Here is a 17745-nt window from a genome sequence, read left to right on the forward strand (position 1 = left end):
CACGGCTACTGGCATCTCTCCGAGAAGGTGCCGCGGGAGTTTTTGCCCCGCATTTTATCTGTTTACGAGAGGTCCGCTGGTGAGGGAGGAGGATTCATCTCCCCTCTGCGGACTCGCTCGTCCTCCTCTTTGCGGGCCATCACCGATCCACAAAAACTGGTGAAGGCCCTCCACTTCTTATAATCCCCGACCATAGCCGCCACTATGGCCGGGAGGGAGAGGTCAGGACCTACCTTTCCCTGTAAGACACGACGCTGTTCGGCCCACGCTGGGCATTCCTCCAGCGTGTGCCGCGCCGTGTCCCTCTGCTCGTCACAATGGTGGCATCTTGTCGTGGCCTCCTTGCCAATGCGATGCAGGTACACACCGAAGCATCCGTGTCCGGTGAGCACCTGCACCGCATGGAACGTCACTCCGAGTCGCCGTCCATCCAGCCATTCCGCTAGATAGGGCCGGATGGCGTCGACCGTCCTTTGTCCCCATTCGGCATTGCCGAGCCAATCCTGCCACTTCTGGACAAGGACGGTCTTCTCCTGGAGTCCTATTGCTCTACGCACGCGGGGCGGGACTGGAACCCCCCCCCGCCTTCAGTCTCGACACTCGCTCGTACACGTTAGCTCGTTGTTTGGCAGCAAGCTCCAGCGGGGGAAGTCCCGCGAGCGTGGTCGCCGCCGCGTGTGAGACTGTGCTGTAGCACCTGGCCACTCTCAGGGCGATCGTCCTCTGCATCTGGCGCAGCTGCGCTTTGATGCGGACCGATCGCTCCTCCATCGGGGCTCAAATTGGAGCCCCGTACAGTGCTACAGCGTTCGTTGTCTCCGCGAAGAGTCGGCGAGCTTTGTTGCTCGCCCCTTCCAGGTTTGGCATTAGCCTAGCCAGGCTGTTGCCGACGATCTTTACTTTGGGAGTCAGGCGAGCGAAATGCTCGCCAAAACTCCAGGTTTCATCCAGCCATAGGCCCAGCAATTTCATGTTGGGCCCCACGGCGACTCGGATCCCCTCGACCGTGATATGGGCCCTCGGTGGTCTCCCCTTGGACTTGTCGTGAAACAAGACGACTTGTGTCTTCTGTGGAGCCACCTTTAAACCCAACCTTTTCATTGCGGCCACGACCGCTGCCACTGCGACATTGCCTCGAGCCAGCGCTTTTCCCCCAATTATCGCCCTCTACTCCCAGGAATGTGTCGTCGGCAAAGCCGTTTAACCAACATCCCGGGAGGAGGGCGATCCGGAGAACATGGTCGTACCTTATGTTCCACAGGAGTGGTCCAGACCGACCTCTGCGGAACCCCCCGCACAACCAGCCTAGTTCGGACCACACCATCTTGGTCCGTATAGGCCAATTCCCTGTCCCGCAGGTAGTCATACAAGGTGGCTACCAAGTAAGGGGGCACTCCATGATGCAGGAGTGCTTCCTTTATTACCTGCCACGGCAGGGTGTTGAACGCGTTTGCCACGTCAAAGCTGACGCCAAGCAACACCCTGCCTTCCTCCAAGGCGGCCTTCAGGAGGGACTCGATGCGTTTAATCGCATCGATCGTCGACCTTCCCTTCCAAAAGCCGAATTGAGCCTGTGACAAATCAGGCCCAATGCAGGACAGGTGCCGGACGATTCGATCGGTTATAATCCGCTCGAAGAGCTTGCCGATCTCGTCCAGCAGACAAATCGGCTTATACGCCGATGGCTGGTCGGCGGGTTTCTTCGGTTTAGGGAGGAGGACCAGCCTTGATTTCTTCTACGCTCTTGGGAACCGGCCTTGCTCAAGGCATTTGCTGTATATCTTACGCAAATGCTCGGCCAGCTCCCCTGAGGCCAAGGTCCAGGCTTTTCCTGGCACCCTGTCCACTACTGGTGGGGGAGGACCTCCGTGAGCCCTCTCCTCGGGGTCATCCGAGAAGAGGGTACTCACCACTTGCTCCAAGAATTCGGGGTCTACGGACTCCGTTACCGGGGGCGCCCAAGTCCGCAGTTTGTTCAGAACCATGCGGTAAGGACGTCCCCACGGATCCTCATCCAGGGCCATCAGAAGTTCCTGCCAGGACCTGTCTTTGGCCTGCTTGATGGCCCAAGAGTAGAGCCGCTTGGCGGAGCGATACTCTACTCCCGTCTCATCCAGTCGCCGCTGGTTCCGGCTACGTCTGGCCCTCAGCCAACGGCGTCTGGCCCGGACAGAGGAGCGCCGCAGTTCAGCGATTTCCTCTGTCCACTAATAGGCCGCCTTCCTCGTCATTGGCTTAACGCGGGGCATGGCGGCATCACACGCAGCCGTCATCAACTCCCCAATCCAGTCAGCGGTCTTGTCGACTTCTTCTGAGGAAGCTGCCGGGTCCTCTGCTCAGAGCGACACGCTCATGGCCACCCTGAGCAGGTCCGCATCTATCTTCCTCAGCGCCCACCTGGGGAAACGTGATTCCGTTTCCCTGCGACGGGCCTGGACCTCCGGCGAAATGACCGATAGGGACATCTCTATAAATAGGTGGTCAGAGAGTGACTCCGTCTCCTCGGCCACCCTCCAGCCCTCTATCCTGCGGGCGACGGGGGGACTGGCCCATGTGAGGTCAATTATTGATCCCCCCCGCTGTTTCACGCAGGTCTGCACCTGTCCGGAGTTAACTATGACGAGGTCCAGGCCTGCCGCCCATGCCTCCAGAATCCTGCCCCGTCTATCGGTGACCGGGGAGCCCCACAACGCGGATTTCGCGTTGAAATCCCCGGCCACGATCATCTGACGCTGGGCAAGTGGGATCCTGGACATGCAGGCTCTAAGGTCCGCCAGTACCTCCTCGTATTCGGCCACGTCCACGTTTGGCGAGACGTAAACACTCGCCACGTACACGCGGCCCCACTTGACAACAACGAACCCGTCCTCCGCCTCAAACTTCGAGCAGGGGACAGGCTCGGCCATCCGCCTCCATGTAATCGCCGCCAGACCGCACCTACTGCCCGCCCACAGCAAGTGATTGCGCGGCACCCGGTGCGGCTCGGCGGCTATTCCCAGGCCACAGCCCCACTCCGCCATGGTGTGCAAACATTCTGCGAAGCAGAGCTGTGGTTTAAATTAGCCTGGATTATGCGGTGGAGGCATTAGAACGTTTCATCTCCCCACATGTCCTCCGCATTCTCCTTGCCTTCGGCTGGCTCGCTGTCAGCCGCAGTCGTTGTCGTTGTTGCCAACTCCGACTCCTCCTCCTGCGCTGTCCCTTGGATTTGCGTCGTCGGTGGGGTCTCCTGAACCGGCGCATTTGTATCTACGTCTTTCTCCTTCCCAGATTGCTCAGTCATCTCAATCTTGGGGGTGGGCTCCGGAGCATCTGTCTGCGATACGATATCCGCAGCTTTCTTTACCTTGCCCCCTCTCTTCCTTTGAGCTTTGGGCTTCGACCCTCCTGCTTCATTTTTGGCATCGTTATCGCTGCTTCCGGTAAAGTCAGTTGATCTCTTAACTGCCTGTTTGCCGGTAATCTTCAGGTTCACTGTCTCAATGGCAGTGATCCTGGGTCCCTTCCCGACGGTAGCCGCTGATTCCTCGTCTACGTCTATAAGTTCCCCACCCCTCTCTCTCCTTCGGGCTGGAGGTCGCTGGGTGGCTGGCGTGGGCAAGATCCGAGGCTTCTTCTTACTCTTTGCCGAGGAGCACGCTTTGCCCCCGGCTCGGTGATCCGCGCGTCGTCCCAAGTCTGCGCACACTGGGCAGTTTGGTTTTTTGCGGCAATCCCTGGCGCGGTATTCGACGCCCTCGCACCTGTAATACCTTTTGCTGCGGTCCACATTACTGGGGCACTGGGACCCCACGTGGCCTCCCTCCAGACATTTAAAGCACTGGAGGGGCCTCGCTGGAAGTTCCTTCACCCTGGCCACGAACCATCCGATCTGCAGTTTATTATTGGCCTCTCGGATGTTTCGCATCATTCTTAATGGGCACTTCGTCCACGCCGTGTACAGGCCGTTTGGACCTCTGCTCATTTGACCCACCTGTATCTGAGCCGACAAACAGCCACCCAGTTCAGCGATGGCATTTGCCAGACTCTCCTTGGTGACCGAGTCATCCAAATCGAGGACCCTGATCTCCGCGGTCTTCGTCGGTCTGGACACTTTTACGTCGGGTCTCCCCTCAAACAATCGGGTCAACCGTTCCGCCTGACTGTCCGCCTTATCAGAGTTGCTCGTTCCGGGGATCTCAATAATAAGGCCCCCAGTTATGGCTCTCTTTGGCTTCAGGCCCTTCGTTATACCGAGTTCGGCGAGGTTGATGCTGTTCCTTGCCTCCTTAAGGAGCTCCTCATACTCGCCTCCGGCACTCGTGATCACCACTGCCGCACTTCGTGGCACCCTGATTTTGCCCTCTTTCTTTTTGGGCTGATTGGTAGGTTTGTCGGGTGTTGTCTTTCCCACCGGTTTCGGAGCAGGGTTGTTCCCTTGGCTGGGAGCATTACCGCTTCCCCCACTTTTAATTGCGACGTTCTTCGTAGCTTTCCCTCCTTTCTCCACTTTGGTCCAACTGTCCTTAGGTGGAGCCGAGGTTGCCACGGTTTTCGGGACGCTACCGCTGCTACCCGTCTTGCCATTGGAGGCCTGGTTGTTTCCGGTTATTGAACCTTTAACCGGTTTCCCAGCAGCCTCCGCATAGGATACCGACTTAGCCGTCTTAGCCGTATTGGCTGTATTGGCTATTTTCCCTCCTCCGGTCTTCTTGGCTGCCTTTTTGCCGCCCTTGTTGACTTGGACCTTCTTGACCGAGGGTGCCTCTTTGGCCACAGTAGGCTGTTCCTTCCTCGCCGTAATAGCCACCAATGAGGTCGACGTCTCCTTACTATCCGGCTTACTGACCAGATTCGCCAATTTGGCGATCATTTTCTCGATTCGTCTCAGCCTGTCCTCGAAGGGATTCGCCATTATTTCAGGCTGTTTCGGAGGCTGAATCTGAATCGGAGGCTGAATCACAGGTTGAATCAGGGGTTGAATCGGATCCACTCCCTCCATTTTCACCTCTATTTCCATCTCTGTCGGTTGGATGGCCGCAACTGCGTCTTCTAGCAACTTTCTTTTGTTGCCTACTTCCGGTCTCCGGACTGCAGGCATCCCCTGAGTTTGTATTTCTTTCAACACTGTCAGGCGATTTGCCTCGGCCATTTCCCTTTCTTTCCTCTTCTTCTCCTTCTCTTCCTCATCCGAAGCGGAATCCAGGGGGAACTTACCAACCATTCTCTTTCCCCTGTCCCTCCCCCCGCGTCTCGCGGAAGGCTGAATCGTGGGAGGGGCGTCGGATACGTCACTGGTGATTTCACCGTCCACTTTCATCTTTACCGAGCTCTGCCCTTGACCTTTCTGACCCGAGATCACTTTGTTCATTAGGTCTCTCAGTCGCTCATTGTCCTCCCTGAGCGATTTTACTTCGTTACGAAGTTCTTCTACTTCTACGTCGCGGTCAAGCTTGGACCGTTCGTCCCTCATCCTTCCGACAAGATGGGTCCGACAAGATGTAGCAGCCGCGATTGTCGCTGCTGCATTTCTCAGGAGAAATGGTCCGTTTCCCTGAGATTGCCAGCAGTTTTGCAGATTTTATCGACCGTTCGTACCGATTCCATAATCCGCGTTGGCAAATCATCTGTCGGGGCCTTGCTGAACTCTTCCAGCATGACTTTCTCCATTTTCTTTCTTTTCTTAGAAAGATCAGGCTCTACAGACGGGCTTTGGAGTTCTTGGAGCCTGCGCTCTTCCTCCTCCCTCTCTCGTATCGCCCAACCGAGCTTCTTTTCTTCGAATTTGCCGGTGGTTCTAGGCCTGCCGCGGCCTCTCTTCTTCTTAACTTTAAAACAACCTGACTTCGAAGCGCGGATTTAGCTCGCGGCGGGTCGGGGTTCGAAGGAGGTGCGGAGAAGCAGACGGGTGGCGAGGTTAGCGAAATGAAGTCGTGCCTTGGTTAATTGACAGTAGTAACGTTTATTATTTTACAATATACCCTCGCTACATTTGCAAGGGGTCGGCACGCGTGTACCGCTCAGGCGGGGTTCGCTCGCGTGAGTCCGCGCGGTTTTCGACGGTTGGGCGTGCGCGTGAGGCGTCGTTGGTTCGGCCGCGGGTGGCGCGGGAAAGCCCGCGGTATGTGCAGGGCGGAGCCGGCGCTTTTTGTTCGTCGCGTGGGCCGGATCGCGTGGTGGTAGGTATCGATCCGGGTGGTGCCGATTTCCCGGTCGGCGTGGCCCGGAGCGCGGAAAAATGGCGCGAGGCGCGGCGACAATATGAATCGAGAAGCGTGGGTAACGCGGTTGAAGCGGGTCGTCGGCCGAGACACACTCGGCGAAGACAGAGAATGCCGGAGGCGCTCTATCCTCTTGTCCGGACAGGCTTCGGGTGATTCGGATGACTGCGCAAAGCTGGTCGTTTAGCCGAGACACACTCGGCAAAGACGGAGAATGCCAGAGGCGCTCCACCTTACGTTCGGACTGGCTTAGTGCAGGAATCCAGGAAGCTTTGGCTAAAAAAAAGGAGCTGGTCCTTTGCCGAGACTCACTCGGCGAAGACAGAGAATGCCAGAGGCGCTCTACCTTCTGTTCGGACTGGCTTGGTGCGGGAACTCAGGATCGGTGTTGTCGGAACGACGGGTGATTGAGAATCGCGCTCTGTGCCAGCGACGCCGGGCTTATATACGCGTCGCGGCGGCGTCGCTGCGGCGTCGCGGCGTGGGGGAGGGGGGGTAGCGACGGCGATCGCGAGCGCCGGGACGGTGCGGCGGAACGATCGGTGGCTACGGCGTCCCGACGCGGCGATCGCGTTCGGCGGTGTTCGGCCACCTTCGGCACCGCTCGGCGCGGTGAGGCGGTTGCCGCGTTCAGCCCGTTCGCGGACTTCCTAATATTACTTATAAAAAATATGGGCACACTGTGCCCGGTCTTCACCCCGCGGGTGGTCGGCGGGGTGGCTTCGGCGAGGTGTTTGCGCCGAAACGATGCATTTTTGGGGGTGCATCGTTACACTTTTATGTATAAAAAAAAGAAAAAATGTTTAAATATTATATCTATTAAATATAACTATTGTATTTGATTTATATTAATATAAATTTAACCCCAGAATGTTTCAATATTTAGTTCACAATATTCAGACTTGTGGCATCAAAGCGTTATTCCAAGTGTCTAAAGAAATGGTATATTATTTAAATTATGGCTAAGAAATCATAAAACATACACAAATATGCAGTGTCACGACTTTTTGCACTCCCGGACCGCTCCGGGACGTGAGCCGGATCAAAAGGACATAGGAGAGCAGGATGGTTGGCCTCTCCAGTGATTTCCCCGCACCTCCGATACTCCACGAAATGTCCCGAATGTTGGGCGCCAGACGCGTACCTTCGCGTCCATGAAATCGCGAAAACCTAAACGAGACGCAAAACGAAGTGGGGAGGTGCGTGGAATCGGCTAGCTTGACCTAATCACGGGCGGGGTTAATGACGGGCGGCGCGATATTCGGCGGGGTGGCACGTTAATTTCATACTCAGTCAGATAACAAAGAGTATAACATTTATTGAGTACTGGTTGTCGAGAAAATAACAACGTCTATCCATCCGGCTTCGATCAAACACAAAATAAATTCGATAAATAAATCAAGAATAGCCGGTGGCGGGGTGTCGAGATTCATTTAACAGAAATAATATTAATGCGGACGCGAGACACCCACGGAGTATTAATTGGGTCTCTAATAAACACGCTGAAGGTTCTATTCTCGAACAATTAATAATTCGAGTCGGAAATTATAACACGCAAGAATACTACACTTAACATCACTTATGAGAGTGAGGTTCAACGCAAAATGTCGCGGAATAATGGTACGTCACGCTTGGATTGCGTGAAACCCACGTCCGGAACCGTACGAAAACTCTGTCGCAATGATATCTTAACTTAACGCGAGATATTCGGCTCGGGCGCAACGGGGAGGCGCCGAGTCATTTAACCAAGCACGTCGCGATATCGCTAATAATGTTGGGCGCCAGGTGTGGAGAAGGCCACACCATCTTTGACTCGAAGTACGCGTCTAATAACCACGGAACGCCAGGAAGAACTACGCAAGCAACATCTAAACGCACGAAGCGTGGGAACGCCGGTAATTTCCTAACGCGAGTATAGGACACAACGCAAGTAATACCGGATGCAAAGTTTCTCAACGCGAGAGCACAACTATCAACCCGTAATAACGAGATCCGAACACAAATCGATACACTAGCACCGACGCTCGAACACCCGAATTTCCCGACGCGAAGAAACGGTAACGCAATTGACGAACTACCGGCCCGTATGCGGCCGTACACCAAGGTCGCGAGGACAACGCAATATACTCGCGATATCGAACTCATTAACGCCTATCGCGATCTCCAGGGATTCGCCACAACGCTTGTACCACGGTTCCGCGGCCACGATACCATCCCGAGGCCCTTCGCTCTCGTTATCGATCGCGAAATTACACTCAATCTTAACATACGTTATCCCGAGCGAAAGCGTGTACCGGAGGGCGGTGTCGTGGCTTTACATGTCGCGATTTACGGGCAACTTCACCGGGGATACGCCTCCTCCTGGGCTTCTCGCCGTCGCCTTCCACCACGATCCTCGATCCTCCAGACAAATATCGAAATACCCGACTCGGGGTGGCTATCGCGTATCTTACGAAACGTATCTCGCCGACGGACGACCAGAGAGTGAAAACGCTAGACCCGCTCGATTGCGGAATCGATACGGTACCCCTTCCTGAGGGGCGCGCGAGCCAATCGGGCGCGAGCTTGCAAGCCCGCGGTGTCCCGGCGCAGTGCTGTCGATACGAGATCCTTCGGGGGCGTGCAACGGTCCCTCGGCGGCGTGCGACTCCTCAATTCTGTCCTTAGCAGCGGACGGAATTCGGTTCTCGCCGGTGTGTTTCCGGTTTGACCCTGGGGCGGTGATCAGTCACCCCGTAGGTCGATGTTTTGTGGAGATCATTTGCTGAAGCCGGGTGTTTACCCAAGCGCTTGGAGCCCCGCTATCGGCGGCCTCGTCCGTCGCTGCCGCACGTGCCGCCCGCCTGCCGCGTTGCTCTCGCCAGCCCGCGATCTCTGCTGCTTCCGCGTTTGCCACCCCTCCCGGGTTATCGATCGTCCTTGATTTCCTTCGCCAAGTACTCCCTCGAAGGTTTGCCGTGGTGTGGGTGAGGTGCCGCGCGTATTACATTGCAAAAAAAAAAGTAATCAGAATGCGGAAACGCGATTAAATACTACTCCTGGAGATTTCGCCGTTGCCTCCCTGGTCCGTTCCTGGGTGCGAAATTCCGCGTCCTGTGACGGTGGCGGGGCGCCGCGACGATGCGGCGAGCCGCAACGTCACAACAGTTATTACCATTTGGTATCGCAGGAGACATCTGTAATAATAAAAATTATTCATTATACGGTAATTCTTCATTATACATTATACAATGTAGGTTAAGTTAAATATGAAGGAAAGGATTATGAAAGGCAGTATGTCACAATTATAACATCGTATCTCGATTTAATCGTATATTCGTGTAGTATAATATACAAACCTCAGCTCCGTAAAATCAGCATAAAATAAACATACTCTGCAATATGCATCCATTACATATAGAAAATATATATACAATTACAATTACATGGATCTATGACAAGACATAGGACAAACATTTATTTCGTGTCACGATCACCCATCGCAGTGCAGAATTTGCATGAACTAACAAATTGCAGTGTGCATCCCAAAACTGCAATTATAGCACGGGGTACAAGGTGCGCAAATTCTCATATACGCATGATGATAACGCATATTATTATTAAGATATGCTATGCTATATGCTATAATCCTTATATATATATTTATTTACAAAATGTTGTATAAGTTTTAATTATTTCAAATCCGAATCTGTAAAATTCACAAACGTATGTGAGACATCTAGATAGTATTAATATTAATATCAGAAATAAGAAATATAATGTTTGACAAGTCAGATCGGTAAGTTAACCTTTAAAATAAAATATCTATATATATCTGCACCTAATTAATAAGTAGACCAGGCTATATAGCCTAGTAATTAAGACACGCACAATATTTCGATCTATTATTCTTCTATTTATATATTGCGTACTATAGATTTTTAAGAACTAATTTAAACGCAGTCCAACGCGATCGTCGATTTCCCAGCCGATGGATCAAGGCTGGAATCGGCCAGTCTTTGTAAAAGATGTATTATTCCCGTATGGAGAAGACACTCGTTGTCAATTTCATTATGATGAAGTTTAATTTCAAGATGCGCAGATGATGATATCACAATGTGCTCTTTATAATCCCCGAATCTAGGCGGAGGTCACGCGGTACACCAATAATGAGTTAATCGGTAGATTCGATCAAAAATCATCCCGGCGCCCGTGTTGTTTTAGACGCGGACAGATTTTACTTAAGACCCATTTAACGTCGCGTCCCGCGCCATTACGACACGACTACGAAGACGCGAGATATACTAAAGTCGGCCATTTTAGTGGAGCACATGGCGCAAAGATATCGGCCATTTATTATAAATCCCAGTCGACTTCGCCGATGGATATAAGGTGTACGGAATCGGCCATTTTTATATTCGAAAAACGAAATTATATGGAAGCCATATTCCTGATAGTGTGAAAGCTTCCTTCTCCAGACCGAGACAAGAACAGATCACCTCAGATCACAATTAACTCACCATATGTACAGTGAGTGAGTGAAAATAGGTAGAAATCGAATTGTCCAAGGTATTACAATTTGGTATATGCTTGTATCGTCCCTCCATTCCTTGCTCTCTTTCCTTTCGTGTATCAGGGCAGCCATCTTTCACCTCGGGCACACTCCAGATAATAATTCAATTAAATACGCAATAAAACACGTTCAGTCATGGATAATATGCGTGTAGATCGATGCACAATATCATTAAGAGTTATATAGAGTACCGATAAAGAGCGATATGTCTAAGATTCGCAATATTTCAGAGTTTAAAGAAACACATTCACCACGTGGCAGGCAAAGATCCTGTCTCACGGGCAGCCATTCTCACATTCGCTTCATATGCAATTTTAAATTGTTAATATCCGAGCAATCTTTAATGTATTCACAATAATTTGTATATAAATCGATTCAGAAACACTGCGCGGATCACCACGTATTAAAGTATTCTTAAAATTCACAAATATGAACAGTCTTATCTTCTCACTTATGCGGAGCGATCTTTCGCGCGTCCGTTTTCCTTAAGGGGTTAGTCTACTCGAGAGAGCCAAAAACAGGCGAATTTTCAAGAATTAATTTCAGACGAAGTATCGGTGATAAATGAATGTTTTTTTTTTATTTTCTTTGTTAAAGTTTCGAGAACATGTCCAAATTTTTATGCGTTAAAAAATTTTAAGATGGCGATGAGGCACTCCTTCGCGCGCAACCATGTTTTTTAGAGGTGGTCAAACGGTGTACATGGTTTCTGGAATGTGGATGGTCTGAAACTAAAAAAAAAATATAGTCATAAACTATATTGTATTGTCTACGGAATGACGAAGCGTTTTTTCTCTCCTTGTTTTTGGCGTCAAGAAAAAAATTCCTGAGTTTTTTGCTGCATTTTTGGACTCAAATTACGTGTTATTATTATTAATAATTATTGAACAAAATATTATAATGATAAAATCGTTCGTCATTCCGTAACTACTATTCCATAAAATATGTGTACCAAATTTGAAGTCGATTCATCGATTAGAACTCGAGATATGTACTCCGTTTTGAAAAACATAGTTTTGAGAAAAACGCGTTTAAAGTTTCGGTACTAGTTTTTTGAGTGAAAAATTGCATTTTAAGCGTCTTACCGTTAATCAGCCATTCCTGCGTCATACAGTAAACCTTCCACCTCGTAAAAATTCTCTTCGAGAGCCGATTGTGCTATTCTTCTATTAATTCTTTCTTGTTTGGAGGTCTCGAACGACTGCTTGTCAGCAATCGCAATTCGCAGTTCATCCGCTTTATCGCACATTTCGACGGCATTTGGCCCAATTTGTAAGTTCAGGACGTCCATCATTTGTAGAATACTCTCGTACCCGTGATTAAAAATGCTTGCTGCAAAATACGATGCCACTTCCACGGTTTTCGCGCCACTAAACACTCGTTTCGGAGCAAAATGATGCAATACTGGCGTGCTGTCTGTTGAAAATACTTCTGACTGACTATAAAGTATTTTTAACGACATCTGTTGGTGTCGTTAGTGTATTAGAGAAATTCAAAATTGAATGGTAAATCGTTATGTTGTACCCGCCGAACAGGTAACGATTTGCAGCAGATAGGCGTTTCGGAGCACTCCGGAGCGCTTGGGTAGGAGCTCGAAATTTCAATGAAAACGAGTTCTGGCAGGTATAAGACCTTTTGTCCCTTATTCTAGAGGGTTCAAAGGATTTTTAAGCCAATAAAAAAAAATCGATTTTTTGACTATTCTCGAGTAGACTAACCCCTTAAGGCCTTGGCTCAGACCCAACCTAACCTAACCTTTTTTTTTTTTTTTGGTTTCGTGGAAGAGGAATAATGCCTCGCGCATTCTACCGGGGGCCGTCCCCCGGGATATGTGGGACTTGCACCCACTAAAAAACCTCTCTCAAACATTTAGCACGCTGGACAACAGTTGCAACACGCGGGAGATTCGAGGTATTACATCACGTGCCACAACAGTCCTCTCGCAGAGGCGACAGAAAACGTAAACCGGAGACGAGATCACACGAGGGATCAAACAGGGGCGCCGTGAAACCCGCTGGGATGACACACTAGTCGAAAATTTGACACAAGTGCCAATGTTCGACCGCCTCGGAGGTCCTCATGATAATGACTGCGGTGGCAGTCATATCATTGAGGACGCTCTTTATTGGCTGCGTGGCCATTCCATAGGGAACCACGGACGTCCCAAGGAAGAACGCATAGGGCCATAGGACATGTACGTACCAAACGAACAGGAACCCCCCTATCCGGAGGGAGGTTCCACACAAATCAAAACACGAGCAACGCTCGTTAACATTGAGGGTTAACATATACCCAACACCAGGAAACATTCGGACTGAGTCCGCATCACGGGCCGATTCAACGGCTATAGTAGTGATCACGCCCGTCCCGCCCCTAGGCCCCCCAGAAGGGGGGGAGAAGGGGAGGGAGGGGCGCGAAAAGAGAAGGGATCCCAAGAACTCCGCCGCAGGCCGAGGAAACCCAGAAGGACGACCACCCGCAATCCGCAGCCACAACAGGGCCTCCGGCAAACCCACTGCAGAGCAGTGGGGCCGGAGCCCCGCAAACACAGCGGTGAGCGGCGAGACCACGGGCGACCGACCCCCAGGGAACCCCCAACCCATCGCAGCGGAGCTCCCAGAAGAAACAATTAAATATGTGTGTGTATATAGATACAAACTAAAACTATTCTCTGTTACAGGGCCATCTGGCCGCCCAGAGGGAAACCCGCACGCCGACCGCCCCCAACCCACTACCCCCCAGGGATCCGGGAGCGTCGCCGAAGCGACGCACCGGACCCCAGGAGGAGGAGAGCCAGAACCGGCCCGCGCCCGGGCAAACCAGGAACGACAGGAAGACCCCGTCCGCACGCAAATAAATAAATCAATCGCATAACGAGATAACCGCACGTAATGACAACGCCGCAATAAAATTGTAGGCAACACGACTATCTCTGATCGAGAACTTGTTGCTGTCTCCTTCGCTCGTCTTCCTCCTTACGCTGGAGGACCCGTTCAACAAAGACCGAAAACGCGTTCCAACGTTCTTTGGAATTACAGATTCTGGCGATGACGTTCATCTCTGTGCCGCCACTCGACCGTTGGACACAGGTTCCTTACGTTTCCCTCGAACCGGCTCCACGCTCATGCAGACATTGAGTGAACCCAGCCGGTGGTCGCTGGGTCTTCCGGCCTCCCTGCAGATGACACAGCGGGGATCTTCTCTACAGTCACCGATTTGATGGCCACGCTCACCACATCTAAAGCAAGCGCCCATCCGGTTCTTCGGAAAATTGCACGTGGTGCGGACATGACCATATCGCCAACACTTGTAACACTGTACAGGTCTTGCCTCCAGTAGCTCAACTCGGGCAATGGTCCAACCAATTTTAATTTTACTCGTAGCCGAAATTTTGATGGCTGCAGAGAGGGGGCATTTGACCCAAACGGAGTTGAGTCCGTTATTCATCTTATGAATATTGCCTAATTTGACGAGATGTTCGTCGCAGTCTCCAACCACTGCAACTTCATTGAGTATTTCTGTCGGTGAAATGGAGTCATCGAAACTCCAAATACGTAATTCTCCCATAGTAGTTGGGCGAGTGATGCGGATATTATTAACATCAAGAACCTCCCTAAGTTTGCCCACAAGTGAATCGGCCTTGGAAGTGCCGTCCGCGCTAGGGATTTCGATAATGATCCCTCCATTAATGCCGCGTCTGATCTTGGAGGTCTCGATTCCAAGAGTATCCAAGTTTATGTTCTCGCGAGCCTTCTTCAAGATGTCAGCGTAACTGACATCCTTCTTAAGGCTCGTGATCGAGACCGCGGCGGTTTTCGGCGGTCTGCGTGAGCGGGTATTCGAGCGAGAAGCATCTCCGAAAACCCCACGTCGGGATCCTTCTTTCCGAATTGTCCCCTCGTCTCGTGCAGCATTTAAGGTAGGCGACGCAGAAGTCTGCGGGCCTAGAAATTCCCCATCCGAGATACCAGAGGTCTCGGTATCATTTTTAAAGGATGCCCTTTTTATCCTTTTCTTCTTATGGTATTCCTCTGGCCTCGAGCCAAACCTGGCACGCAGCTCCTCCATATTGGCCACCAGTTGTTGAATCTGTTGGTTCATACTTTCCAACATGTGGTTCGAGTCAGTGTCCTCCTCCGAATAAAGAGCACGAGCAGGAGTCTGTATGGGAGTCTCTCTGTCCGGTTTTCTGATCTTACCGGGAGGAGATTTTTTCTTGAACGAACTAGGAGCCCCAATTACATCTGTTTCCGATCCCGAAACACTCGTGGGATGTTTACGTAGTTTGACAGTTCTGTCTCGTAGTATTTCTGAAGAGGTTATTCTTGGTTTCCTCTGTGGAAGAGGGGGATAGTCTTCCATACGAGTTGATGATTCCCTGGTATTTACCTTGCGGGTGTCGGCAGGACTATTCTCAAAAGTCTTTAAAGAAGATCCTCCCGTGTTTGTGGCGTCTCTCATGTTTTCCATCTCCCTGCGGAGCATCTCCATATCCCTTCGGAGATCCTCGTTTTCCTTGCGGAGTATGAAGTACTCCTTCTTTTGGAGCTTCTGCTCGCGGGTAATTTTACGCAATTGTGTAGTCAAATTCTTGTTTTGTAGTTCGAGATCTGCTACGTCACCAGCGGCACCCAAACGTTCACGGTAAATATCTATGATTTCGCATATATTTGAAATCCCGTCTCTGAGGTATCCCGAGAAGTTTCCTTTAATATTTTTGCTGCTTGTTCTGATGATCTCCATTTTTTGGAGATATTCAGTAGCACATTTATTATAGTCAATTGATCCGTATCGTATGAACGTAAATTATTGGCAGCCACCGGATGTATGGTGAGCTTGTGTTTTGCTGGTAACACAGGAGTATAAACCCTCGTTTTCGGAGGTTGTGTACTTTCTTTTGAAGGATTTGGCCGTATTTTCTGGAGAGTCTGAAGGAAATCTCTCCTTCCTCTTTTCCCTGTTTGGGATAATAGAGGGATATCCTCGTCGTCATCGTCGTCTGGGATCATTACCACGTCTTCAATTACATGTTGGTCCCGGTGTATTGATCCCTCCGAATCGGACATTCCAGGAGGAACGAACGTGGGATCGATCCTCGTGTCGTCCGAAGCCTGAGGATCCTCGGTTGTTGTAATATCCTCGATAATCCTTCTCGCAAGTGTCAGTCCTTTATCATATTCCTCTTCCATCTCCACCCCCTTGGTGGCTTCCTTAGTTATATTTGCGTCAGCAACTGCGCCTGTCCAATCAGGACGCAGTGCTATTTGTGTATTTTTTCCTAGCCCATCGCTTGATTAAAAATGTGGAACGCTTCACGATTTTGCGTGTCATCCTTGCGCAGGGGCCATGCTAATCTTCTCTGTATCGTTCCAATTTTAGTATATGTACTGCCGAAGCAAGTACGGAGGTAACCTTTTTTTTTTTGTTTTTTTTTGTTTTTTTTGTTTCGGAGGAAGAGGAAAAATGCCTCGCGCATTCCCAGGGGCCGTCCCCCGGGATATGTGGGACTTGCACCCACTAAAAAACCTCTCCCAAACATACAGCACGCTGGACAAACAGTTGCGACACGCGGGAGACTCGAGGTATTACATCACGTGCCACAACAGTCCTCACGCAGAGGCGACAGATACCCGTAATCCGGACACGAAATCACACGGAGGATTAAATAGGGACGCCATGAAAACCCGCCGGGATGGCTCACTAGTCAAAGGTTGGCACAAGTGCCAACATTTGACCGCCTCAGAGGCCCTCACGATAATGGCATGTAATGCGAATCCATGCCATATCATTGAGGAGCACTCTTCATTGGCTACGTGGCCATTCCATAGGGAATCACAGACGTCCCTAGGAAGAACGCACAGGGTCAAAGGACATGCACGTACCATAACGAAACAGGAACCCCCCTCCGGAGAGAGGTTCCACACAAATCAAAAACGCGAGCAAAGCTCGCTAACATTGAGGGTAAACACAAACCCAACACCGGAAGACATTCGGACTAAGTCCGCATCACGGGCCGTAAAAGAGACGGCTATAGTAGGGATCACGCCCGTCCCGCCCCCGGGCCCCCCAGAAGGGGAGGAGAGGGAGGGGGAGGGGCGCGAAAAGAGAAAGGTTTCTGAGAGCCCCGCCGCAGGCCGGGAAGAACCCAGAAGGACGACCCCCCGCGCACCGCAGCCACAACGGGGCCTCCGGCAAACCCTCTGCAGAGCAGTGGGGCCGGAGCCCCGCAACACAGCAGTGAGCGGCGGAACCACGGGCGACCGACCCCCAGGGAACCCCCAACCCACCGCAGCGGAGCTCCCAGAAAAGAGACGAATTAGATATATCTATATACAAAACCTAATACTAATACTATCCTAACTTAATTAAGTTACAGCGCTATCCGGCCGCCCATAGGAAAGCCCGCACGCCGACCGCCCCCAACCCACCACCCCCCAGGGATCCGGGAACGTCGCCTAAGCGACGCACCGGACCCCAGGAGGAGGAGAGCCAGAACCGGCCCGCGCCCGAGCAAACCAGGAGCGACAGGAGAGCACCGTCCGCACGCAAGTAATAAAATAGATCGCAAAAATACAAATCTCATAGAGAAAAACGCACGCAGAAACGAAACCCGCAATGAAAGCACAAGCAGCGCCGCTAACCCTGATCAAGGGCCTGCTGCTGTCTCCTCCGCTCATCTTCCTCCTTACGCTGCAGGACCCGCTCAACGAAGACTGAGAACGCATTCCAACGCTCTTTAGAGATGCAAATTCTTGCGACAATATTATTCAGAGAGAGATCCTGCCCAATTGATGCCGTGAGCTCGCCGCGTTCCAATGCCCAAAAGTGACACACCTCTAAAGTGTGCTCTGGGGTGTCTTCCTCCGAATCGCAGTACCGACATATTGGGGTATCTTCCTTGCCGATTCTGTGCAGATAGGTGCCAAAGCACCCATGGCCCGTCAAGAACTGTGTAATTCTGTACGTAAGGAAACCGGCACTGCGATCCAACCA

The 17745-nt window shown here is 51.3% G+C and overlaps 1 protein-coding gene, 1 long non-coding RNA gene and 1 other non-coding gene across 3 annotated transcripts in view; 1 reads left to right on the forward strand and 2 right to left on the reverse strand.

Moving 5' to 3' along the window:
• LOC143902911 (uncharacterized) overlaps positions 1 to 13889 on the forward strand; it is a 229489-nt gene extending 215600 nt beyond the window's left edge. Inside the window, exon 5 of the mRNA XM_077416161.1 lies at positions 13433 to 13889. Within this exon, the coding sequence (XP_077272287.1) occupies positions 13433 to 13609 (177 nt within the window). The 3' untranslated portion in view covers positions 13610 to 13889. The remainder of the gene's footprint in view (positions 1 to 13432) is intronic.
• Positions 11305 to 12801, reverse strand: LOC143902971 (uncharacterized). The gene is made up of 2 exons (XR_013258552.1): positions 11838 to 12801; positions 11305 to 11477 (listed from the first exon to the last, which is right to left on the reverse strand). It is a non-coding gene; the product is annotated as an uncharacterized LOC143902971 (long non-coding RNA).
• A 2159-nt stretch (positions 13890 to 16048) lies between the features above and the next one.
• On the reverse strand, positions 16049 to 16155 carry LOC143903023 (U6 spliceosomal RNA). Its single transcript, XR_013258571.1, has one exon. It is a non-coding gene; the product is annotated as a U6 spliceosomal RNA (small nuclear RNA).
• Between the last annotated feature and the right edge of the window lie 1590 nt (positions 16156 to 17745).

The sequence above is a fragment of the Temnothorax americanus genome, unplaced genomic scaffold (assembly GCF_048541705.1).
Source record: "Temnothorax americanus isolate GAGA-0224 unplaced genomic scaffold, ASM4854170v1 Scaffold42, whole genome shotgun sequence".
In the NCBI taxonomy this organism is placed as follows: domain Eukaryota; kingdom Metazoa; phylum Arthropoda; class Insecta; order Hymenoptera; family Formicidae; genus Temnothorax; species Temnothorax americanus.